At 46.4% G+C, this 23,940-nt stretch overlaps 2 protein-coding genes across 2 annotated transcripts; one reads left to right on the plus strand and one right to left on the minus strand.

Annotated features, from left to right (window-relative positions):
* Window positions 1-438: 438 nt before the first annotated feature.
* LOC8029152 (4-hydroxy-2-oxoglutarate aldolase, mitochondrial) lies at window positions 439-4,224 on the plus strand. The gene is made up of 2 exons (XM_029980277.3): window positions 439-1,684; window positions 2,949-4,224. The coding sequence occupies exons 1-2, from the start codon at window positions 1,043-1,045 to the stop codon at window positions 3,234-3,236; spliced, it is 930 nt and encodes a 309-aa protein (XP_029836137.2). The 5' UTR covers window positions 439-1,042; the 3' UTR covers window positions 3,237-4,224.
* Window positions 4,225-5,724: 1,500 nt separating this feature from the next.
* On the minus strand, window positions 5,725-23,938 carry LOC8029144. The gene is made up of 6 exons (XM_029980276.4): window positions 23,656-23,938; window positions 17,641-17,760; window positions 14,090-14,192; window positions 13,450-13,610; window positions 10,868-11,119; window positions 5,725-9,130 (listed from the first exon to the last, which is right to left on the minus strand). Exons 1-6 carry the CDS (start codon window positions 23,773-23,775, stop codon window positions 8,714-8,716), a joined length of 1,173 nt encoding a protein of 390 aa, XP_029836136.2. The 5' UTR covers window positions 23,776-23,938; the 3' UTR covers window positions 5,725-8,713.
* Between the last annotated feature and the right edge of the window lie 2 nt (window positions 23,939-23,940).

Below are 23,940 nucleotides of genomic sequence, written 5' to 3' on the forward strand. Positions count from 1 at the left end.
GTGTTCTGCGAACCAGAACATACAGAGGCAAGTACCAGGAAATGGGTGCAGTGTGCACTGATTGTGGAGAGGAGGACAAGACGGCTGAGCACTTGATACTCTACTACAAAGGGCTTCACCCTATGCCTACCGAAGACAACATAGACTTAATAAAGTCATTGGGTTTTAGAGACAGCGAAGGAAGAGTGGATTTCAAGACAGTAGAGATTACCAAGCAAAGATTAAGTGATTGGTGGCAGAAAGCGAGAGAAAACTAGGTATCTCCTTATTAACTGATGGCAAGTGGGTTTTATATCCTCACTTTCTTTTCAGTACGGAGTGAATATAGTTTTCACATTTAAATATTCTAAGCTTAAAGGGTAAAACAAAATGGCTATAGGTAGCGTAAGCTACCGCCCGATCCAAAGGGCTCAGCCGGATTCATCCATCCAGCCATCCATCCATGCAGAACCTGTCGTTGAGAAAGCCATGTGAGCGCATAATAATAATAATAATATAATAATTTTTATTTGCACAGATTGCGATACCCACTCGGCAGCGTGCGAACCTCTGTGCGAACCGCGCGACCCGTACATTCCATCCCGAGCATTTATCTATCCGATCTATCGATCCATTGGCGGCGAGATGAAAGTTACGAAATTTGCCTCGCTCTTTAGCTGCTTTAGCGCTTAGCAGTCGCTTGGCAGCTTCTTGTGCCAGTAAACGCTAAGCGAATTCCCTGCTTTCAACCATCTCCAACAAGCTGCAAGTTGCCCCCAAACGCGCGTACGTCACATACTGGCAATGTGCTCACGAAGCTCAAAACACGTCCCTGACACCCAGCGCCTCGAAGCCATCCTGGCCATCCGCCAGCCACTACTTACAAGCGGCTTCTCCGATTACACAAAATAACAGACGCAAAAAGAAGTAATCCGGTAATCCGACGACTCTTACTGGAATCAGCTGAGAGCGAGCTTCTTGTCGGATATGGCGTAACTTCCGTTGCGCCGCTGACACGGCTGACACTGCTGACACCACAGAACTAGACCACTGGACTGCCACGATGTCCACAAGCCGCCTTCTACGAGCAGTGCGCTCAGCTCAACTTTACGGACCTGCCCGCAGCCAAGCGTCTTCTGCGAAAGGCCTCGACATCTCGGGAATCTACCCCCCGATCACGACGCCTTTTGACAGTACCGGTAGCATCGCCTACCCCGAACTCCAAGGAAATGTAACTCGCTGGTCGGCCTTACCATTCCGCGGCATCGTGGTTCACGGCTCCACAGGCGAATGCGTCCTGCTCTCGCAGAAGGAGCGGCTCATGGTCGTAGAGACCGTTAGGTCGGTTCTGCCCGACGACAAACTCCTAGTCGTCGGTGTCGGTCAAGAATCGACGCGGGCCACGGTCGAACTAGCCGTCGAATCGGCCAGGGCCGGCGCGCAAGCCGTGCTGGTAGTCACACCGTGCTTCTACAAGGGCAGAATGAGTTCTGCGGCGTTGTCCGCGCATTTTAAGGAGGTGGCCGACAGTTGTCCCGTGCCCGTGATCCTGTACAGCGTACCAGGGAACACCGGCGTCGACCTGCCGGCCGAGGTGGCCATCGGCTTGGCATCACACCTTAACGTCCTCGGAATGAAGGACAGCGGCGGCGATGTGACCAAGTTGGGGTACATTGTACACAAGACGAAGGAGCATGGCTTCCAGGTACAGGAGATTCGTTGACTGTGTCAGGGCGTCTTTTGGTGTCATAGACGTGTGTAGAGGAGAGTGGCCGACTGGGACTTACAATTTGCTCACTACCATCACTAGGGGGATTACTTTGAATGAACAGCCAAACTCTCCACGGCTGCAACTAGTGTATGTGTTTACTTACATGAAGAGGGGTGCCTGGGTGCATCAACTGCAGTACTTGCAGAGGTAGGACACGCTTGGTGATTACTAACGTACATATATCAAATGGTGGACGCCTCTGGTAACTTGGGACAGTCCCTGAAGTTGGACATGCTGTCTGCATACCACACATCCTGTTTGTACAGTGCAGGTATTGCATATTTCAACTTGAGATGAGGCAAACATAACATAATGAATACAGCTATACACTGTCTTCACCTACCACAAAAGAGACTTGATAGATAGAGCCCCCTCTTTTTCATTAAACTTTTTCTTGAAGCAGAATTCCAGAAAATGGCAATCTGCTTTAAGTTTCGCCATTCAATGACGTAATTTGCATGGCACACTCGTCCGTGGTTGTGTATTCTCTTGGTCGTTTGCAAATTGGCCGAATCATTGAATCCAATTTAGGATTTTGCCCCCAGAAGCTCATTGAAAGAGAGGTGACCCGACCTTTCATGTCTGTACGGTTGTTGGTTGAGACAGTGTATGTCTATATGCATTATTTTAGGTTTGCCTCGTCTCGAGTCGAAATATGGAAGTCATCCACCAGCTTGCCTGCGTTTTTACTCTCACAGGTATCACAGAGAGGCTCTAGTACACACAAAAAAAAAAAAAAAATGGCAGTACAAAACTAAATGCTTTACTGGCATTAATTTTGTTTCCTGCTTCACCAATGGGATGTATCCAGTTGCAGAAGACACTTGCAGACAAATTGGGGGGGGGGGGGGGGGGGGGGGGTCAGTAATTTGGCTCTGATACCTTGCCCCAAACCCCCTGCCTATCTCTTCTGTGTGTACTATCGCACACAATACCAGTTGGAACAATCCTTTGTGCTTCTTTGGCATACCTGCCAGTTTTTTTTTTTTTTAAGTGCTGTGGTTTGATCTAGGAATGGAATGCAAAGTCAAGGTCTCATGCCTCCGACTTTTTTATTGAGAAATTAAGGGGTAATAGAGTTTGTGGGGATCGGACGTAGAAAAAATCTGGATCGGCTATTTCGGCTCATATTGTCCGTTGAGCTACATCCACAAAACTGGACATTCAAACGGTGAATGTCTCTTGTACCACTTTCCAGGTCCTAGCCGGATCGGCCAGCTTCCTGCTCCCGGCGCTAGAAGTGGGTGCCGTCGGCGGTATCTGTGCCCTGGCCAATACTCTGGGTGCAGAAGTGTGCGAACTGTATGAAAAGTTCCTGAAAGGCGACAGGGCCGAGGCTCGTGCCCTGCAGCACAGACTGATTGCACCCAACACGGCCGTCACCAAACAGTTCGGGATCGCCGGTGTTAAGGCGTCCATGGATTGGTTCGGCTATTACGGCGGTCTCGTCCGGTCCCCGCTCTTGCAGCTTGGCAGCGATGACTGAGGAAAAGCTACATTTCTCTATAAGTTGACGTCCACTTAAGCTTAATATTGTCAAAACAAGTAATGATATTGCGAAAGCTCGTGGAATTTATATGTGGGGAAGAAAGACGATTTCTGTTTCTTGCTGACAAGTTTCACTGAAATAGATGTGTCATTCTTTTTACGAAAGTAGGCCGAGGTGGATGTTGGCTCATAGAGGAAGTTTGTTTTTCTCAGTCATCTTTTGATTCAGGAGTAACATCATGTTCTCAAACTTTCGCATTCTATCCCAACCGCTAGCGTCACATTCTCACGAAGTTTGAGCATTCAGCGATGCATAGTTTATGTACCCGGGACGAGGAAATCGGTTCTCTTCGGAACTCCCTGTACATTCTAACCAGACCTTAACAGTTGCATTCAACATACTGTAAAGATTGGTTATAATGAAGTCAGCGGGAATTGGAAATCACTTCGCTATATCTGCTATAACCGACTTCGGTTATAATGAAGTGCAAAAAGGAATGGGGAAATCGTGATCGCTTCGCTGTAGCCACTATTTCGTTATAACCGACTTCGTTATAACTGGTCTCAACAGTATTCTGAAGCATATGTGCAAAATATGTTGGCAAGACAGTACTAAGAACAAGACTTCTCGTGCACTGATGGTGAAGACGCCCCCAAACTTGCACAGAGATAAACATGTTCAAATGTTACCATACATGTGTAGCGACTCTTTCGCGGCAGAAAAAAGAATTTTCTTGCGAATAATTTTTTGTGAGAAATTAACCTGCAGAAGACTACGATGGAAAGGGGATGGCTAGGCCTACATTTCAACATAAATGTGATGGTGGGCGGCATCACAATTTGAAGAACCGTACGCAGAAAAATTGCTAAAATTTATGCCAGTTTGGGTTTCCGGGAGTTCTTCAGATGTGTATTGCACAATCATAACTGGCCCTTCATATTTTTCCACATAAAATATAAAGATACAAGGATAATAAAACACCGTATAATCCAAAACCCAAAATCACTTTATTTATATTTTAAATACGGCCAATTTTTTTTCTTCTTAAAGGGGTACTGAATTGACTCCTAAAATTTACCTCTCACGTTCAGAAATATGTTAAACATGATCAACTCTTTCTGCTAATGACAATCGCACGCTGGTATTTTAAACGGATGACTATACTGTTCAATCCAAAGGACCCACTTCAGCGAGCGCTCGAAAATTGGTCGTCGGAGAGCACGATGCATCCCGGGAGATGCGACGCAGGCATGTAGCCAGGGGGGCGGCCCATGGGGACTGGCCCCCCCCCCCCCCCCCCTCGAAATCTTCGATTTTGCTGGGACCTCCTCTCCCCCTCCCCCTCATACAGCATTTTGTCATAGACGGCCCCCCCCCCCCCCCTGCCCCCCCGAAACAAAATCCTGGCTATGTGCCTGACGCGACGTCAACTGGCCCAGCACGGTCAAAGCTGCTTGGGGGCTGGTGTGGTTATGAGCTCTGTCACTTAGTGTCGTCAATGTGTTACATACAACCTGGCCGCTTTAGTTGCCTCTCCCCGCAGGAGTTGAATACCGTAAAAAGTTGAGAGACGCCACAGCCCCGAAGGACGGCGCACCCCATTGTTCGGCTCGATTTGCTATATTTTTTTTCAACACAGAAAGATAGCCCACTCCTAGTCATAGTGTTGGAATCGGTGATGGCATTGGCATAAGTGCGGCCAGTTAGTTCCAAGTCAGAACATTGCTGACTTGGAACTACAGTCATCTTTGCTCCGTTGCCACCGACACCGTAACAAGCTTGGAAGGAACACATAACCCAAAAATATCTTTTTTTTTTTTTTTTTCAACTTTTTTTTTTTATTGTGCATTGAAAGTTAGCTTATCCCATATTTTCACTTGATTTTAAGTGGACTATCTCCCGGGATTTGGTAGGTTGGGAAAGGGGGGAAATCCAGTTAGACAGAGCTCACGCAGATGCAGTTTGCCGACGTATTTCCGTGGAGCTGCTTTTAAGGTTAGAGTAACAGTACGACATTTGGTTTACTCTTTTTAAAGAATGTTTCATTGTCTTTTCGAGCAAAAAACATTGACGTCTCCAGGGTGAAGCCACACTGACATCTAGATAATAAAATGGGCACTAGGGTTTTGTTGCAGTGTCCCTTTAAGCCCCTTTTTTTGGCACAGTTGACGTGCCATCCGAGCCAATAAGGAACAGCAACGTTATTTCAAGTTCCATGTCGTCATTACTGAAAAGTGGGGGGGGGCAGCTGCAACCAGCAGGTTTCCAAATGCAGCTTCACGCAGGAACAAAATAAATCTTGGTTCAGAGCCCCAAATCATTTTTCTCACTATATGGGCCCCTGTAGGTCCAATTAAGTTTTACGCACGCACGGGTGCCTTCAAAATTGTTGGAATTTGAAACACAATTTAGTCCCGTGAAGCAGACCACATTTGAAAGGAACCAGTGGCACTGCTGTATCCCTTCTAATGTAACAAACAACACAACTGTTGTGGTAGTCTTTATTTCAGGTAACAATATTGAGGGAAACAAAATTGTGAACATCTAGCATCAGTTGTAAAAAAGAGTTTGTTCAGACATGTAGAGCTCCTGCAGGAAGCTGAACCAGCAGATACTCTTAAAATGGAGGGCCTGAATGCCCCACTGTAGTCCATTTCACCTTACGAGGTGCCGCAGCAAGTGCTACAAGCCAGTCCAGTGCTGCGAATGTATCGCTTGACTGCGCGCCCCACACGTCGCTGCACCCCTTCCGAAGGGCACTTCTACGGCAATGGATTGGCTTTGATGGCTTGTAGCGTCTTCTGTGGCCTGTCGTGAGGTGAAACAGGTTACAGCAAGCATCTTTAAAGACGCATCCCTGTAGCCTTTCTAAAAGGCGACACTACTGAAAATACTTCGATCGAAAAAAGCCTACGTAAATCGATATTACTGGTGCGCTTACGCGCCCGGAAGATTACCGAGTGTGGACTAGAAAAAATGTTGTACTGTGCCTCCCCCAAGAGATCCATTCAGAAGGAATGCTCCCAAAATATCTTCGTAAAAAATAGCCCCCCAAAAAAATTACTCGTAGGCGATTCCAGGGCGAACCCCTTCCATCTTGCGAGTCAGACTCGTAGCAGTACACCCTGCAACGGAGTTACTCACTGGTATCGACGCAAACTTAAAAACAACTAATAAAAAACGCTTGAATGCGAGCTCTTTATGTACACTTTGATTAGAAAAATGCGGTGCATCCCTGACTACTGCATTGGGCACCTGGATTGGAATAAGTACCTTATATATATATATAAATAATGAAAGTGGTTCGACAATAAAAATAAGCGGCCTATAAAGTCGACGGCAATTCGCCGAGACGGCCGGGAGAAAGAACAAACACGAAAAACGCACCGCGCAACAGCGCCTGTCACTATGAAACTATAAATACGAAACAAGTTGGGTGTAAATAGGGCGACTATATCGGAGAAAAAATACAAAATTGTGAAAGGGACTGGAGCACCTTCGACAGAACTCGAAGGTAGTTTTGGCCGAAGTTGGCCATTTGGAAATCTTAATGTCTCCAAGGCAATAATTTAACCGTAGTCTGTTGCAGTTTAGCAACAGCAGGACTGGCCCCTCCCACAAAGCCCTCCACTTTTTGCATTTCAGCAGGACGAACGCTGGAGAGGAGAAATTCACCAATCACGGTGAGCTTCGTGGTAGAGGGCTTGGTGCCATTCTGAACATGTAACAGACTACAGTATTTCATATACATCGAGCTACTACAATACTCGACACTAAGGAAAAGTTTCTAGTCCCGGAGGCCTAGCGGATTGCATCCTAAAGCAGCCGATACTTTACGATGACTTGCGGAAACGCAACGCACGACCAAGCGCAACTTGCGGACCAAGCAATTATGGACATTTAACTATAGGCATCTACAACAGCCAATATTCAGTTATTGACCGACAATTAGCAGCAAATAGTTGATGCAGTAGGAAAATGAGAGTGTGTTATACCAAAATCAGAAAGGCCATTTAAAATGCCGAAAAGCCCAGAAGAAAAAAAGACTGAGCTTCACAGCAAATAAACAAACTGAGTACCTAAGCACCTTTGAAACTGCATCCTGAAAAATTATCAAACGAAATTATAAGTCTCTTTGATGAGCACCAAAGTTAGTCTTGAAAACCCTTTTGTAAATTTAGGTGAAAATCCATAACCCTAAAAAAGGCACAAAATTAGAGACAATGGAAAGCAAAGTTCATTGCAGGCGGTGAAGTGAGAAGCTTAGGAAACTACTCGCAATGCATTGCAGTGAGGTGAAATGGCATTAATATGGCAGCAGTTACTCCCCTTTGTGACAAACTGACAAACACAACACCCCAGGGTCTGGCAAGCCTGACGCCCAACTCGAACGACGTCGTCTGCACGCCAGATTTTCAAGAGCGCGACAGGTTTCATCGTCCCAAGACAATAGATTCCAACCAAAGGGGCATGACCGGTGGCATGAGACGGTGTGATGAAAACGTCGCACCCAGATGACCAGACATCGTCGGCAAGACGAACTTGGACGTACCTACAATAAAAGCAAGGTGCGACCCCCTAGAGGACGTCTTTGTGGCTCTCGACCACTTCACAAAGTTTGTGAGGTGCACGAGCCGAATCTATGATACAGAAGCGTTACACTCGAAGCCCAGCTCTGTCTGTCCTTGGCACAGCTTCAGAAAAGCTCAAGAAGTTGCCGCGCTTACCCACTGTTTTATGCGCCTGCTTTCCCGGAGAGCGAATGATGACGCGGAGAGTGCATTTAGACACTAAATGCGACGAGAACCTTAAGCTTTGCTTTTGAGCTGAAACGCTTTCCAGGCCTCGTCATTCGCCGGGCTTCCATCGTAGATCGTTCCGATTGGTTCTCTACTAGTTGTTCGGTAAAGTAGACACGCCAGACCTTTGTAGAGCGTAGGGGGACAACGAACACGGCAGAGCAGAAACTCGAATAAAAGAAAAATGAGAGAGGCTGCCAAAACAAAACAGAACTTCCATAGAGGCGGTTTCAGTCATCCGTCATCGTTTTCTTCCACCCTTTGTTCATTACGAACAATGTCTGCGTGTATACTTTCCCACAGTGCCCACAACAAGTCTGTCTGCGATTTACGGAGGGAGTAGGGCAAATGACGAGGCACCAACAATGTCGGGGCTCAGAAACGAGATCTCTGCCAAGCTTCAGGGCACGTAAACGTCGCGCTCTCGGGTGCCGAATCGCAGCTCGCACTTCCGAGAATTGAAACGCCATCTCAGTCTCGCAGTCTGCCGGCTTCCTGAGACGAGCTCCGACGATCGGCCACCACGAGCTTTGCGAGAATCCAGAATCGCGTACTTCCGAGCGTGCACGGCAACGACGGATTGGCCAAAACGCAAGCAGGCACACTAAAACGCTCGCACGGGTACAAAAACAAAACAAAATCAAGTCGAGCCTAAAATATACGGGCGGAGAGACCTCACAGCCTCGTGACTTCGTCCCGGTCCGAGACTTCCACCTTCTCCGCGGACGCCTCTCGTCGGACGACGCACGAAGACGCCTGGCCAGCCTCTTCCTCCTTGACCGAACGCCTCGAAGCCGACAGCTTGGACTCGACGCTCCCGGACTCGGAGAAGTCCGTGCTCTCAGAGAGTCCGGTGCTTCGCGAGAAGTCCGTGCTGCAACGGGACTCCAGTCCGTCCCAGGAGCCCTTTGGCGTCGGCACGGTGCTGCTGGGCAGGCTCCGCGACGCATTCTTGCGCGCCGCCGCGGACGCCTTTGGGAGCGTCGCAAACTGTTTCTGCTGCGACACCGGGGACGGCTGGGTGGTGGAGGACGTGGAGTTTGCCGTGGTGGCCAACTGGTTGAAGCTACGGTCCGAGTGGATGGACGAAATCTGAGGGCGGAGAAGAAAGTTCCGGCTGTTAACTTCGTGCCCAGTGATCTATCGATCAAACAGCCATATGCGGAATTCCACTTTATGAGAAACGCCAATAATGCTCGCACTCAACATCCGCCTTCGCAGCTTGCGCCGCAACGTTTTTACGAAGCATTGCGTCGTCGTAACCTCCTAGCTCTTCCTTAGTGCGACAACTTGGAGAATGCGCACATTGAGACAAGGGAATATGTTGACACGAGACCAGTCGCAAAATCTAAGTTAGCTTCCATTAGGATGCAATCACTCAATAAAAAAGCAGTACTTAGACTGCAACCTTCTTGACTGTTTTATAGCGAAGCTGTTTATGGCTAAGGTTCTGCACATTTTTCGTGTGCTGACTGAACTGCATATCACGACTGATCCGCGTCGCGGGTGAACTACGCTCCTTCAAAAAGCAGGTAACGACCGGACGAAAAAGCAAAGAGCGATGAATTCGGCGTTTTTGTGGCAAAAGTCTTGGCCTTGGTGGAAAATGGGAAGTGTCTGGAAAACATACTCGCTGATGGGAACGATGGAAACTGCAAAAAGCTCCAAAGCTCCACAAACAAGAATGTTGGCACAGCACCGCTTCATTGATTTGGACAAGTGCCCTCTACAAACGTACCAGTCAACGGACTTGTTAAGAGAGAAAAAGACTTAGAGGCATCGAACGGAGGGTCTAATGTTTCAAGGTAGGGAACTGCGTAGGTCTTCGTCGTATGTCGGGCAACAAGGGCACCGTTCCTGACACGACCGTTGAATGAGGGACCGAACAAATGCTGCCCAGAGGAAGAACCTGAACCTACCCCTACAAGACGTGAACTCTTGTTGGCTTTGGACAGTCAGGGGGGCTCTAAATGGTGACGAGCAACGCTATGTCCACACAGCCTCGAGAGCTTTTTTGTAAAGTAGAAAGTACCTACAAAACAAACTGATATAACCATGCTGTTTACTGCAACGAGGTGGTATTTTTAAGGAGTGTGTTTTTGGACTAATAAAGATCTTATTCATTTCCACTCTTTTTTTATAGCTTTAGTAACTGATTGTATATACTAGTGCTCCCAACATAGTAAAATTACTCCCCGGACCTGAGAAGTTTACTATAAAAGGGTACTACTGCATGTGCTATCGCTATAAGTGAACTACACCGTACTCTGAATCAAAGTACAAAAATAACCATATGCACTTCCAAGCGATAGTTCAAGCCCATTTCTGGTGAAGCACGCCTATCGTTTACTCGCATTCTACCCTTCCATTGTAGGCTTTTCTGCTTGTCTATTATTGCTAATTTTCTATAGAAAACTGCACCGCATTGGCAAAATGGTCAAGCGTGCGAGGTGTCTAGTAAAAATGCAGTCGAACAGCTTCTTAAAGCAAAGGTGCGATAACTTCTCAACACGGACCGCACTCCTTGCTGCAGTGATAATGACACGCAATGCGGACAGCAAGTCGTCTGCTTCTTGCGCAGGAGTTGCGGTGACGTCAGAAAGACGCCGAGCACTGATTGGCTCTGGTTAAAGGACAGTTGGTAGACCTCAAAGCAAGCTGCCTTGAGGTCTACCCACTATTCCTCATTCAGAACTAATCAAAGCTCGACGTCTTTCTGACACCACCACAACCTCGGCATAAGAAGCAGACGAACTTGCGCTCCGGATAGCCTTCAACCGTTATTAACACGCCAAAATCGAATATGGTTCCTGCGCTGCACACACTCACCTTGAAGCTGTGGCGGTTCCACGGAGACACCGAAAGAATGTGCGCCGCCGACGCAAACGCGTCTTCTTCCTGAGACCAGGGCGGAGACAGCGCCCCCTCCCGTCCGGCGACGGAGGCGCGGCGGTCGCCTTGGCACGCGTCGGACGTCGTTGCCGGCGGGATCTTGGCGCCCCGCTCTCGCCACGTCTGCACAAGCTGCCGCTCCTTCTCGCAGAGGCCGTGCAGTTCCGTGATCTTGTCCTGGAGCAACCGCTGCCGCAGAAAGGGAGAGACCGTTATGCGATGCACATAAACTTACCATAGTTTTGGAGAAAAGTTAGCCGTGCCTTTCCCGTAGCAAAGATTGACTAGCATCGCTGAATGCCCAGCCTCCGCCTAAATGTAACGCCAGCAGTTGGGATCGGAGGCTGAAGTTTCGTATCCTTCCGTTGTTCGGCTAAAAAGTTATAAGTGATCGATGGATATTTTTGGCGGTAGCAGACGCAATCCATATTCACCGATTTGTGGGTTTCATTGGCCACCATTTGTGACTAAAAATTTCCAAAAACCACTTATAGCTTTAAAAAAAGAAGATTGGGTTGCGTGTATGTTTATACAGCCTAGAACCTGGTCTGCCTCAACGGGCGACGAGTCTCCCAGCTGTAGATGAGAAATTTAGCCAGTGCGGTACAAACCGCGAGTCTGGGGTCTTTAACGTGCACCACGCAGTAGTGATACACGACCGCACACCGGTACGATGCTCCTTTAGATCGAAACGGGCAGGGGTGGGGATTGAGCCCAGGATCCTGGGTTCTGCTGCACGAGCTTTCACTCCACGTGCTCCCAGCTGGTCTGCGCCAGCCCACTTGGCCACCGATACCCCTTATAGCTTTTTAATTGAATAACGATCAGTCCTAAAACTTTGGAGTCGTATCCAGACCACTATCACTACTTTCGGGCGGAGCCAACGCATTCAGCACAGCAGTTTAATTTTGCAGTGAGAAAATCTTTTTCCTACCAATCATTTCTTTTTTTTTTTACACAAGTCGGAGTGCAGGTTAATCATTTTTGTAGAACACCTGAGACTGAGTGGAAAAAACAAGACGTCGTCTTGTTTCTTCCACCCAGCCTCAGGTTCTCTAAAAAAATGGTAAACCTACACCAGCTCACCGACGCCCTAACTGCTCTTTCATGCAGGTTAATGTCACGAGGCAATGGGACCAATAAGAAAGCCTCATAAATTAATGCCAATAGACTTCATCACACGGTAAAACTTCCCTCCTGCACTGAGAACAATTTGCATGTCACTTGTAGAACAGTACCACAATTTGCACTAGATACACGCAGTAGAGAACAGCCTTAAATTTCGCTGGCTGTAATTTGTACTGGCACGTTTAGGGGAAGGACACCACGCAGAAAAAAACATTTCTGCAAAAAAAGTTAATTTTGGAAAATGCCATATTTACATTCACTAACATCAAAAGAGTATTCACAGAAAGTTTTATTTGTTTACACAGCATAGTTATATTTTTATAAATTATTTTCGGTTCACCGATGCTAAAGAAAAAGTAGAGGTTCAAGCACTTCGAACACATTTTCCTCAGTTCAACTTTTTGGCAGCAAATTCCACCTAATAAAACTATTGTTTCAGTATGAAACTATTGAGACTTAACATTTGCAGCTTTTAAGCCAAAATGTTATGGAGAAAGTTACTATGAACTTAGATTTTGCATTTTCATGTTCCTTTATTATGAAAAATTTTAGTTTGCAAAACTTAGTAAATGTAAAAAAAAAATTTCATTAATCTTCTTATTAAGAAATTTCACATTTTTTACATAGTCTTTTTACAGAAATTGGCAACAGTTAATTCAGTATGCATTCCACCACAAAAATATGTGGTCATCAACACCATTTCTCAACGATAGACTTATTAAACAGATTCCATGTTCTGAGGGTATAGTACCCCATAAAACTGGTTCACAAGGCTGAAACTCTGCATGCCCTCCTTCTATATGGCTACAAACACCACCTGCAAATATCTCGCCGATCAAGTGAGCGGTTCAAAAGTTGACATTGCCAGGTTGTGTCGTCCCTTAAATTTCTTTTTTCCTTACACACAAAAAAAAAATCATCCGCTATTGTTGCGATAAAAAGCGTTCTCTCATGAGAAGTACATTTAAGTTAAGATCACTCCACGACCTAGTCACCACAAAGAACCTTCTAGGGTGGCACCCATGTGGAAAGGTAGATCTGCGAGTAGAGCTTCCTTAACCTTCCAGAGCCAGGGAAATTCCAGGGGTCAGTGAACAGAAGCCACAAAATTTTTGTGCTCACAATAGACTCTTCCCAATAGAGTGTGCCCTCCAGGGCAGCTCCTAAGCCGCCATATTTTGGGCACTCACTCCAATTCTCTTTGACACGAGTGCTGTGTCAGTGTTCGGCGCAAACTTAAATTCAATCGCACCTCGAGCATGGAGCGATGCTCATTGGATTAGATTTAGTGGAGTCCTCTTTGAAACAGGTCGCCGGAAGTTCTGGCCATGGCAACCACCAGTGTTGCCCGACAGACTTTTGAAAGGGGCTGCAGACGAGGAATCGCTCACCTGTAGCCGGAGGTACTTGATGTGCAGCTCGACCTTGTGAACGCAGTCCTCGAAGAGCACCACCATCCTCATGGTGGTCTCGCAGCCCTGGATGAAACGCACCAGGGTCTTGTGGTCCACATGCTCCATGTCGTGGCCGTTGATCGACAGGATCACGTCCCCTGCGCCGGTAATGCGACACCATCGCATCAAACTCACATGCCACCAAGCTCTACTCACCCCAGCACAAAGCTCGACTCGCGTAACAGTCTCGTGCAGCTCTCTTTGAATTTACCTCGTCTATTTGCGCTGTTTTCATTGTCGTTCTAAAATACTTCATCAAGTGATTCCGCCTATATCGTTCTCACAGCCAAAGATGCAACGAAATTACAATCTGTTGCAGCTGAAATGGTAAGCTACCCCACTATACTGTTACTGAATGCCGGTATCGCCACCGAAAACGGTAAACAGCCATATGTGCTATCGCTACGCATGCGCATACATGACTTCAGAGGAGGCCCCTTGAACAAATTATGCAGATTATGAAGTGTTTTCCATGGCAACATTGTAATCCAGGGCATTAAAAGAGAAAGTGAGGCGGCTAAAATAAATTTTTACGACAGCAAAATGAGGATGTTTCTTACAGGCGCAGATCACTCACCGGGGCGCATACCTGCCCGGAACGCCGGGCCGTCGTACTCCACGTAGTCCACGTAGGTGATGAGCTCTATCTCTCCGTCCCGCTTGTGGTGGATACCGTACGTCTGCAAATGTCATTCATTTTTCTTTTTTTAACCCGAGGCATTTGCAAAAGTGAACTACCCTAACACTCCGAGACACAGCCCACCTGAAAGCGAGAGCAGATCGGGTGAAAATGAGGATTAGGTGATCTTTCCGTGTACAATCCGGAAACATTTTTTTTTAATGCTATTTTGGTATTTTGTCACCCGCCAAACTTGTTTTCACATGGAGGGAAAGTAAAGCACAGACAACTGCCCTTCCTAGTCAGCATATGTTTGCTTATCTCTCTTAGCTAACTAACCCCATTTTGGCCGAGGTCACCATTGGTCAGGGCACTGCAATTACTAGAAATAAACTATCTTCCTGCATTTTGAAAAAGAAAAAAGAGCACACCCTGTCCAAATTAGGGGTGGGTTATCTTTCGGGATATTACGGTATGTTCCTTTTGCACTGCCTAAATAAGCAATGCACTGCAGAGACTCAGGCCTCGAGCTCAATGCAACACTACTGGTTGGGATAATATGCCAAAGTAGCAGTTTCTAAAAAGTCTTACACCAAGATGTACTCGAGAGAGTGCTGTAAAATGCTGAATATAGTGCCGTAAAATACCGTGATATAGATGATTTGGAAAAACTGAGGCATGGAGCCATGTTAGGTCCAAGTTCAAAAATGCAGAGGGCCACTGATAGAATGTGCTTCACCGCTTTGCACCGAGGTATTTGGGGAGGCAGCCGACGAGGAAATGCACTTCTGTTAGGTACCACCATAGAATACCACGCATCCGCCCATACCACACTACGCACCCATACCCAAATTCGTAAGATCTGAGAAAATATGCACAGTACATTGATATGTAAAATTGATGACCAGACAAGCGCCCATCCCCCATTTTTTCACAATTATTTATAAATTTTGAGTGGGCGTTTGCCCGGTATTTTACGGTAGGTAGGTGGGCTCCTAAATCTGGGGTGGGCACTTGATATGTCCTATGCTTAGCTTTCAAACACTTCAAAGTAGTAGCAAGTATTGGGTGCCTATTGTGACCTGCACACGTTTGGTATCTTACGGTGGATACTAATCTAGCCTGAACCCGAGGCTTTGCTTTCAGCAGATATGGAGCTACCGGCGCAAAGAGAACTGCGCGTACAGAAAGTGCACCGCGATGCACTCCAAGTGCGCATATGAATATACAAAAAAGAACGACAGAAACTGCGTTGTAATGCGGGTCCTCTCGCCATATATTTCTTATTTAACATTGTCATTATCAGCCACCACTCTTCGTCCCCTGCTTCGTGTCTGTTTAATCATGTTAAAATTCCTTTGCATTCTCATGTACAAGGTGTGCCCCCAAAAAGTTCACAAGGTTTTTCTTTTTTGTTACTGGAAAAATAAACTATGCACCTGGGGTTCCGAACAGGGGATTTTCTGAAAAATTTGAATGGGAAGGTGTGGCCCGTTTTGAGTAACTGGCACAATTCAGCTGCATGCATTATAAGAGGTCCACCGGCCGCCATCTTCCCAGTGAAAATTCCAGAAAATCGGTTAAAATTTTTTTAATAAGGTGATGGCTAGTTCTGAAACTTTGGCACCTGGTTCGGAACGTGAGGGATAAATTTTAGCGGCGATTGAGATTTTGCACAAAAAAAAACAAAAAAAACTGTAATTTTTTTTTCTCCTTTTTTTGGAGGGGGGGAGGGGGGACACTTTAAACAATGTGCTTAGTGTCCTGTTACAACTTTTGCACATTTTCAGCGTTAGTTTTACCATTTTCATTAGTCTTCTGCACGGCACAAATGTGCCAAAGTTCTCATGCGTTATGATTTAAGCTTGGTGAGTTTTCTTGGTCACAATTGTTGTATGATGCCAAAATAAGTGAAATATGTGTATTCATCCCCCCACCTTAGGGTACTTTTAATACTTACTCTAAGATTTGTTTTTGTGTTTGAATGCATATGCAGGTTTATATATATAGTTTTTCCTCGTTTTTATTTACTCCTTTCCTTTCCCCGCCTTTGAGGCTGCGACAAATCTCTAATCTGGCCAAGAAGTTTGGAGACAATTGTCTTACTTATATTTTGCACTTTATTCTTCTTTTACTCAGTGCAAGGCTAGAACATATTGTTAACCTTTTGTAGCACGCTCACCCAGTATATTTTTTCGGCCATTCCCTAACCCTGCATGCACTGCATAATCCTAATGGGTGTGGCATGATCTGGAGTCAATAAGTAAATTAACTAAATTGAAACACGCAACTCTTGCAAGAATATTTTTGTAATTTCAAACCCCCCCCGTCCCCCCCCCCCCAGCTTCTTTTAGAAAATGTAAAACTAACTGAATTCAACTGGACAGAGCTTGTAGGCACTGGAAACTTCAAATTGGAGGCCACAACAAAAAAGTCACAACACAGGTAACATCCTACAGCAGCTCATGCTGTAACAAAGTCTCGCCGAGAAATGTCTGCCCGTAGCCTGCTGCGCGTCTTCAACTGGCACGTTTACCGCAGCTTCACAAGCGTTCACTCGATTCCAGCTCAATGACGTCGCAGAAGTGTCGCGGTGTCGGGACATTGCGAAGATGGCGACGTTCGCATTCGCTCGTGTCTTTTACCAGAACTTCTACGACTGACCGCCAGGACTGCGACATCCGACGGCACTACACCCCAGCTTCGGCGACGTCATTTGTCATTGCTAAGGGGACCACTTCCGACGTATGGGCAGTATGGGACCCGGGCTGGACACGCCAGTCGAAGGCGCAGTCCAGGCGCCGTTAGAGCACTATATAGATCCTTTGGAGCAGAGTAGCACAATCTAGAATGCCATCTCTCAGCGACTAGCGGCAAACGCCCGGAGGTTCCAACTGCGGTCACAAATGGCTGGGGGATGTGGGAAAAGTCGTGGTTTCTTCAATACCTTGGGGATGTATGAAATGACAATAGTTTTTGACATAATAAAAGAACAAGTTACAATAATTTGCACCAAATTGTGTTAACAAGAACATAAATTTTTTTTTTAAACATTGCCTGAGCAGCATTATGTAGCAGAAGACGAGGTGACATCACACCGTACACATGACCCGCTCCAGCCAACCCATAAACTCCATCTCCGCTGCGTAAAACAATAGTCTGCTTCAAACGCCATGGCCTTGGAAATTGCCTTCTCAAAGTTTTCACATGCATCCAATATTATGAAAAATTTTATAATGTGTTCAGTGCTTTGCCAACTTCACGACAGACTAGTTTTGAGAAGTGCGAACTCGGCGTTTATTTTTTAATCAGCCATGCTGAGTCGATCTTCATTTGTCCTCCCATAAAGCGGGCACCTCCTGGAACCCTGACTACCACGTGACTTGCGCCGAGCTGCTCTGTCGGCCATGTTGTCGGCGAAACATGCGGATCAAAGGACTGCGTTACTCTGCTCCGTAGGAGCTATATAGGTCTCTAGGTGCCTTAACGTAGAGGGCAGATAACCGCACCTGGAGTGTGAAACCAAAAGAGCCCTTGCGACGCTCGACGATGATGGTGCGTCTCCGGCGGTCCTCTTCTGGCCCGGTCACAATGACTCGGTCGTTTTTCACCCTTTCCAGAATGTGGTGCTGCAAAAGGAGCAAAGCTTTAGGACATTACGTCCGGACCACAGATCTACCCCTGGTTATCTGGAAGTTGTCAAGCGCTGTTTTTTGTTTAGCTATTTGCTTTCGACAGGCTTTCATGGTTCGGTGCCTCTGTACCTGCAATGTCTACAACCGCGTCTGCACGGCTGCAGAAACGGGCGTAGTCGACGATTACTGGCGGTAAATGCCCCCTGAATGCAACCGACAGTTGCAATATTGCCACGCTCGTCAGCGAGCGACCGCGCGCGTGGCCGAGTGGTTACCGTGCTTGACTGTCGTGCAGAAAGTCTGGGTTCGATTCCAGTCAGTGGAATGCTCTTTTATTTGTTCTTCCATTGCGTTCTCGTGAGTTCCAGAAAATTCTCGTCAGATCGAGTTCTGAATGTTCCAGTCGCCGAACAATCTAGGCCGATTGTTCCAGAACCCAACACGCGTACATAAGGGACTCCGCGTGCTGATGTGGAGTCAGTTTTTCGCCCAGCGTTCGACTCTGCTGCTACGCCGACTTCGACGCCCGCGACGCTCCGTTATTATCTTTTGTACCCTTTTATTTTTGGCATAAGTTCGCCACATTAAACGTTTATTTCTTTCTGTTTATTTATTGTTTATTGGTCACCACCCGTGACACATACAAAAATAAAAGGGTACAAAAGATAATAACGGAGCGTCGCGGGCGTCGAAGTCGGCGTAGCAGCAGAGTCGAACGCTGGGCGAAAAACTGACTCCAGATCAGCACGCGGAGTCCCTTATGTACGCGTGTTGGGTTCTGGAACAATCGGCCTAGATTGTAAGGCGACTGGAACATTCAGAACTCGATCTGACGAGAATTTTCTGGAACTCACGAGAACGCAATGAAAGAACAAATAAAAGAGCATTCCACTGACTGGAATCGAACCCAGACTTTCTGCACGACAGTCAAGCACGGTAACCACTCGGCCACGCGCGCGGTCGCTCGCTGACGAGCGTGGCAATATTAAGCACACTTCCACCAGACGTCACAAAGAGCACAGTTTGTTGCGACAAGAATGAAACTTGGGTTGCACTGTCCACATCAATCTTTTTCTTTTTTCTCACAGTTTGTTTGTTGCAAATTTGGGCTGTGTGTACATTGAGTGACTCTAAACATGAACCGTGCTCACTGAAGGGGCGAGCAATGTAAAAGTACTGCAGAAAAACGCTGACAGAAGATATTCACTGAATTGCATAAAGAGAAAGCCATAAGAAAAAAAATGAGCATTATGACTCACAACATTGACACTCAAGATAAAATGAGCCATAGAATGTCGGCTTCCTCAAAGGCTAGATATGCCAAGTGCGCGCATTGTGAACTTGCAATGTACTGGAGGAACAACCCTTTCGTCGAATGTTGAAACGAAAATTTGAGCAAGGATTGTTGATTCCACATCGACTGCAGAAAAGGCAGATAAAGCAGAGGACATACAATTTAGAACTGGATGCATGGATGGCAGTATCCTAGGTGACAACAAAACGCACTTCACAACGCTGCGTGAAAAGCGTAACTAAATCATTTCTGACACCACCAAAAAAAAAAATTATCTAGGACAAAACACATGAACAGACTATGCGAGGGTAGAACTGAGGCATGCAATATCAGTAAAAACAACACAAACTGCTGCCACATAAATACTTGGGGCCATTGCAATTAGTGAGGCAATAAAAGAGACAAAAATAAACACGCAGGAAAGAAGCCGTTCTTTGCAGCTTCCCGAAAAACAGGGCAATAACAGTATGTTGGATGATACTTGAGCTCAGCTGCTTCCAATGACGACTATAAGCAGTCGACTCTCAAGGGGTCTTCACCAAAAACGACACACGCAAGAAGTTTAAGTTGGGTCAACAAACCTCAATAACCGAAGCAATGGAAGTTACGGAACATGAAAAGACAACGCTAGCAAGGCAATACCTCACCCTGACATTTACTAGAAAAGAGTGGAGAGCTTGCTATAAGTGCTGTTGTAACTACCACTGCCCTGTTAAACGCGGTGCCCCGGCATGCACCCCAACCAGCTGTTTTAGAGCACTTCTGGAAAACAAAGCCAAAAGTAGACACAAACAATCTGCGGCTGTTAGTCGCTCCTCTACAGGTCAATGTTTCAACTGGCTATTCCCCGAGAGCCTGTTACGAGGGCACAAGAGGTTCTGACAACCACCTCTTGTAGTGTTTGAGGGGCTATATATACTGCATTAGGATATATGCGCAGGAAGGCTTACGGTACGACGACGATGGCGTGGAGGGCAGCGGCGGCCCGCAGCCAAGCGGACACGCCGAAGGAAAAAGGACACGTCCAGCCCCAACGAACGCTGCTACACTTCTTCTTTATTCACGCGCACAAGGGCGATTAAAGGAAAAGGGGCACCCTGGTGGCGATTCATAAACTCAATTCTCACCAATCATTTCCGTTCTAAAAGCTGCAACAAAGTGTTTCGCTTAGAAAGAAAATAATACACAGACCGCAACGCAGCTCGATCGTGTGAATGTGTCTTTCCCCGTTTTGCTTGCAAGGCAATTTTGGGGCAGGGAGTAATTTTGTGCAATGTTGATATAACAAGGAGCAATTTTGTGCAATGTTGATATATTTTATAGAGAATTGCCTCTTGTTTGTGTGGGATTGCCCCAAATTTGCCAAAACTGTTTGCATGTGTATTAATGTAAGGCATGTGTATAATCGGAAGCATGTAAATGTGCGATGCATATGTATTTTATGCTCCGTGCTTTACTGCAAAGTCCTTTGGGCTGTTGGTAAGCACGCGAAAATAAACACTGAATTGAATTGAAAGGCTGGAAGCCCACCATCAACACTGCTGATGCAGTGGAACGTACGCTGATGTGCCGCAGCAACTGTGACATTTAAACTTCAGTGTCCCACACCAACCTGCAAGATCGAAATGTGGAAGAGTGCCAATGTCTTTTTCCCTGCTAGCTGCGTCGCGCAAGCCTTTCCAATTGCTTTTTCTTGTGCCGTTTTTACCTTTCCCCTTATCATTCAGTCCCACCCCTGCAATCTATAGTTTGGCAAGTGCTTTATCAGTCCCAGAAGTGTTGCAGTGCAAGGTGGAAAGCTCCAACAATAAGAAAATTTGAGTGCCGAGTTATAGCGTTTCGTGTTTTCGATAAATACGATAGATAACTCCCAAAGTGGTTTTCTTGGCCCGATTTAAAAACGTACAAAAGACGAGGACAGAGTAAGAAACCACGCACGACGGAGAAGTGCTTGTTTATCGTACGTGTTTTCTTACTCTGTCCTCGTCTTTTGTTTGTTTTTAAATCGGGATGAATACTAGCAACTAGCCTCACTTTCCACCCTCCTGGTTTTCTCGGAATCAGGCAAAAGAGGAAAAACTTGAATTGGAGCTGCCCTGGAATACGGAAATCCCCGGGTTTGGGTACAAAAAAAATTTTTATCTGCAGCATTTTTTTTTACCTGAACATAACCCAAACTAACTGTCCTTTTGCCCCATATTCTTGTGTTCTCAATACAGGGATGACATTTTCTAAGTATTTGGGTTAAGGGTAGGGTGACCAGACGTCCTGTTTTGGCCGGGACAGTCCCGTTTTTAAGGTTTGTTTCAGCCGTCCCGTCTTTTTGTCCCAATAAGGAATCATGTCCCGTTTTCGCAGGAGTGCATAATTTCGAAATTGGCACAATGAGAGTTGAAGCAAGCGAAAACTATGCCAACTTGTTACAAGCATATTTTACAAAAAAAAAACCTAGATACTTTAAAATATTTACCCAGCAAAATTGAGAGAACTGTTCTTGCCCACAAACACGTTTTTTTTGTCAAGGCTCGTAAATAGGAATATATTTTTTTAGTTACTGAATACAGCATGCACGTAGTACGTTAACACTTTGAAATAGCAGTTCTTGCATTAAATTTTTTCTCCCAATCTCAATCTTTAGTATGCCCTCCCTCCCCTCCCCTTCCTCTCCCCCCTCCGGGCTCGGATGTCCCGTTTTCTACCTTGAGGAATACGGTCACCCTAGTTAAGGGTGTAGGTTTCGTGAACCCTGGAAGAAAAGAGGACACTGGAGGGGGGGGGGGGGGGGGGGGGAGGGGGAGGCCCATGGGGGGTTAGAAATTTATGCGGAGTGCAAGTTTGTCTGCTTCTTTTGCAGGGCTTGTGGTTATGTCAAAACGCCGAGCTCTGACTGAAGGATAGTGGGTAGACCTCAAGGTACCTCGCTTTGAGGTCTACCCACAATCTTTCAATCAGAGCCAATCAATGCTTGGCGTTCCGACGACACAACAATACCTGCAAAAGAAGCAGACAAACTTGCGCTTTGCATAGATACGTAGCTGGCTCCCCCAATAGCTACGGGTCGGAAAACACGAGTCAACCATGTAACTACTAGGACATCGATTTTTCTGGCGTTTTAATTATAAAGGAAATCGCCAATATTTATTTGCTTTCTAAATATTGGTGTAGTTCGGCGATATGCTTTGGACAGATGCTAAAAACTGTGATTGTCGGTGAAAAATGTCTTATAAAAAACTAAGTCTGAGAGGGGAAAATTTCAGCAAAGGTAGTGCTAGCTAAAAAAAAAAAAAAACTTAAGGATTTTTTTTATTATTCTTATTTTAAAACCAATGGATGCTTGTCAACATTCAACTGTTTCAACCAATTTTTTTTTTTTTTAGGCCAACGGATGTTTATTGGTGTTTTTCAGTTACAACCGGAAAGTCCACAGCCTGCATGTCACTGAACGACTTATTGCCCGAACAAGGCTCGAACTGTCGCAATAATCCTGACACGATTCCATTCGGGACCATCCCGTGTCTGAAAACGCATTGCAGCGCGCACACAAACACGCAACCTGAGAGGCAGCGCCAAGGTAATCGTGCTCGCACGTTCGACACGTAAAAACCCGAAGTCCGTCGACCGGGCAGCGAGCAAAACGCGGCGGAATCGCGGAATGTCATTTCGCCAGAGAACAGCGAGCTGCGTGCACGCACGCTCGTCATACAAACGATCAGTGAGCACATCGGCCTTGCGGTTTTGAAACGACGCCCCCCGTTCGACACTGCTATCGGCACCGGTGATAACACTCCCGTCTTGTCGCAACAATTGCAAACCCTTTCGCTCGCCGAGCAGGAAAAAAAAACTCCGGACTCCAACTGGGCAAATTCAAATTATACACCACGATTTTCAAGGTTGAAAAACGAATCGATGATTAACGTTTTCCAAGCCGCACTAAACCTTCCCCGTGAAGATCCGTACAAATTAGGGCTGGAGTGCAATTAGAAATGTAGTACAAATATACATTCATAGTTGATAAAGTAATCAGCACTTTTGTGTAAGTGCCATTGATTCAATTAGTCCGTTTTCACCCGTTTTATTCGTTCGTTTTTACGGGTTACCACGGTTTAACGAGCGGCATATCTATTTTGAAACGCGACAAAAAGTTCGCCTACGTTTGGGTCCGAAAAAAAAGGCTAAATGTTCCTGGGGATGTCGCGTTACGGTAATTGATCGAGCTTGGACCATGAGTTGTCTCCTCCGTATCGATTTTTGTGACGCTCTAAAGTCTGTAATATGCCTGTCTAAAAACCACCAATATTCAAGCACTGAAATAAGGGATGAAATAAGAAGGAATTCAGAGGGTGGCCGGCAAAAAAATTTGCCTTTACTTACGAGATTTCAATAACAGTTTACAAGCCGTGGTTCGCGGGACAAGCGAGAGCTGTCACGGCGTTCGCCAAGCCAACGAGGAACAAAGCCGTATGTTTTGGCAGGAGTGAGCCAGCCGTGCTTCGACGGCGGCAATTACCGCGTCGCGGTACCGTAGCGGCCTTGAGAGTGAGCGCTGTAATTGTGTAATTGGAGCAGCGGGCGGAAACGCAGTTTTCGGTCCGTACCTGCGATGTCTCCAAGCTTGCAAGGACGCTGTGTGCGTGATGGTGATGCCGTCGGTGGTGGTGCCGCTTGCCGTGCTTTTTGTTGGCCTTCGGCGACGACATCCTGCTGCCTGTAAGCATAGTGCTCACCGGAGAACGCTGCAAGAACCTTTAACGCCCGTTTAACGCTGTTTCCAAGGTTCCATCACGCTAAACACACGTCCACCACGGAAAGACGGGCATCCGCTCCGAGCCGTCCGAATTCGCCGATCGGATTTGTTGTTGTGAGCTGGGAGCGCTCGACGC

Source organism: Ixodes scapularis, unplaced genomic scaffold (genome assembly GCF_016920785.2).
Source record: "Ixodes scapularis isolate PalLabHiFi unplaced genomic scaffold, ASM1692078v2 PGA_scaffold11__112_contigs__length_91849675, whole genome shotgun sequence".
Taxonomy (NCBI): domain Eukaryota; kingdom Metazoa; phylum Arthropoda; class Arachnida; order Ixodida; family Ixodidae; genus Ixodes; species Ixodes scapularis.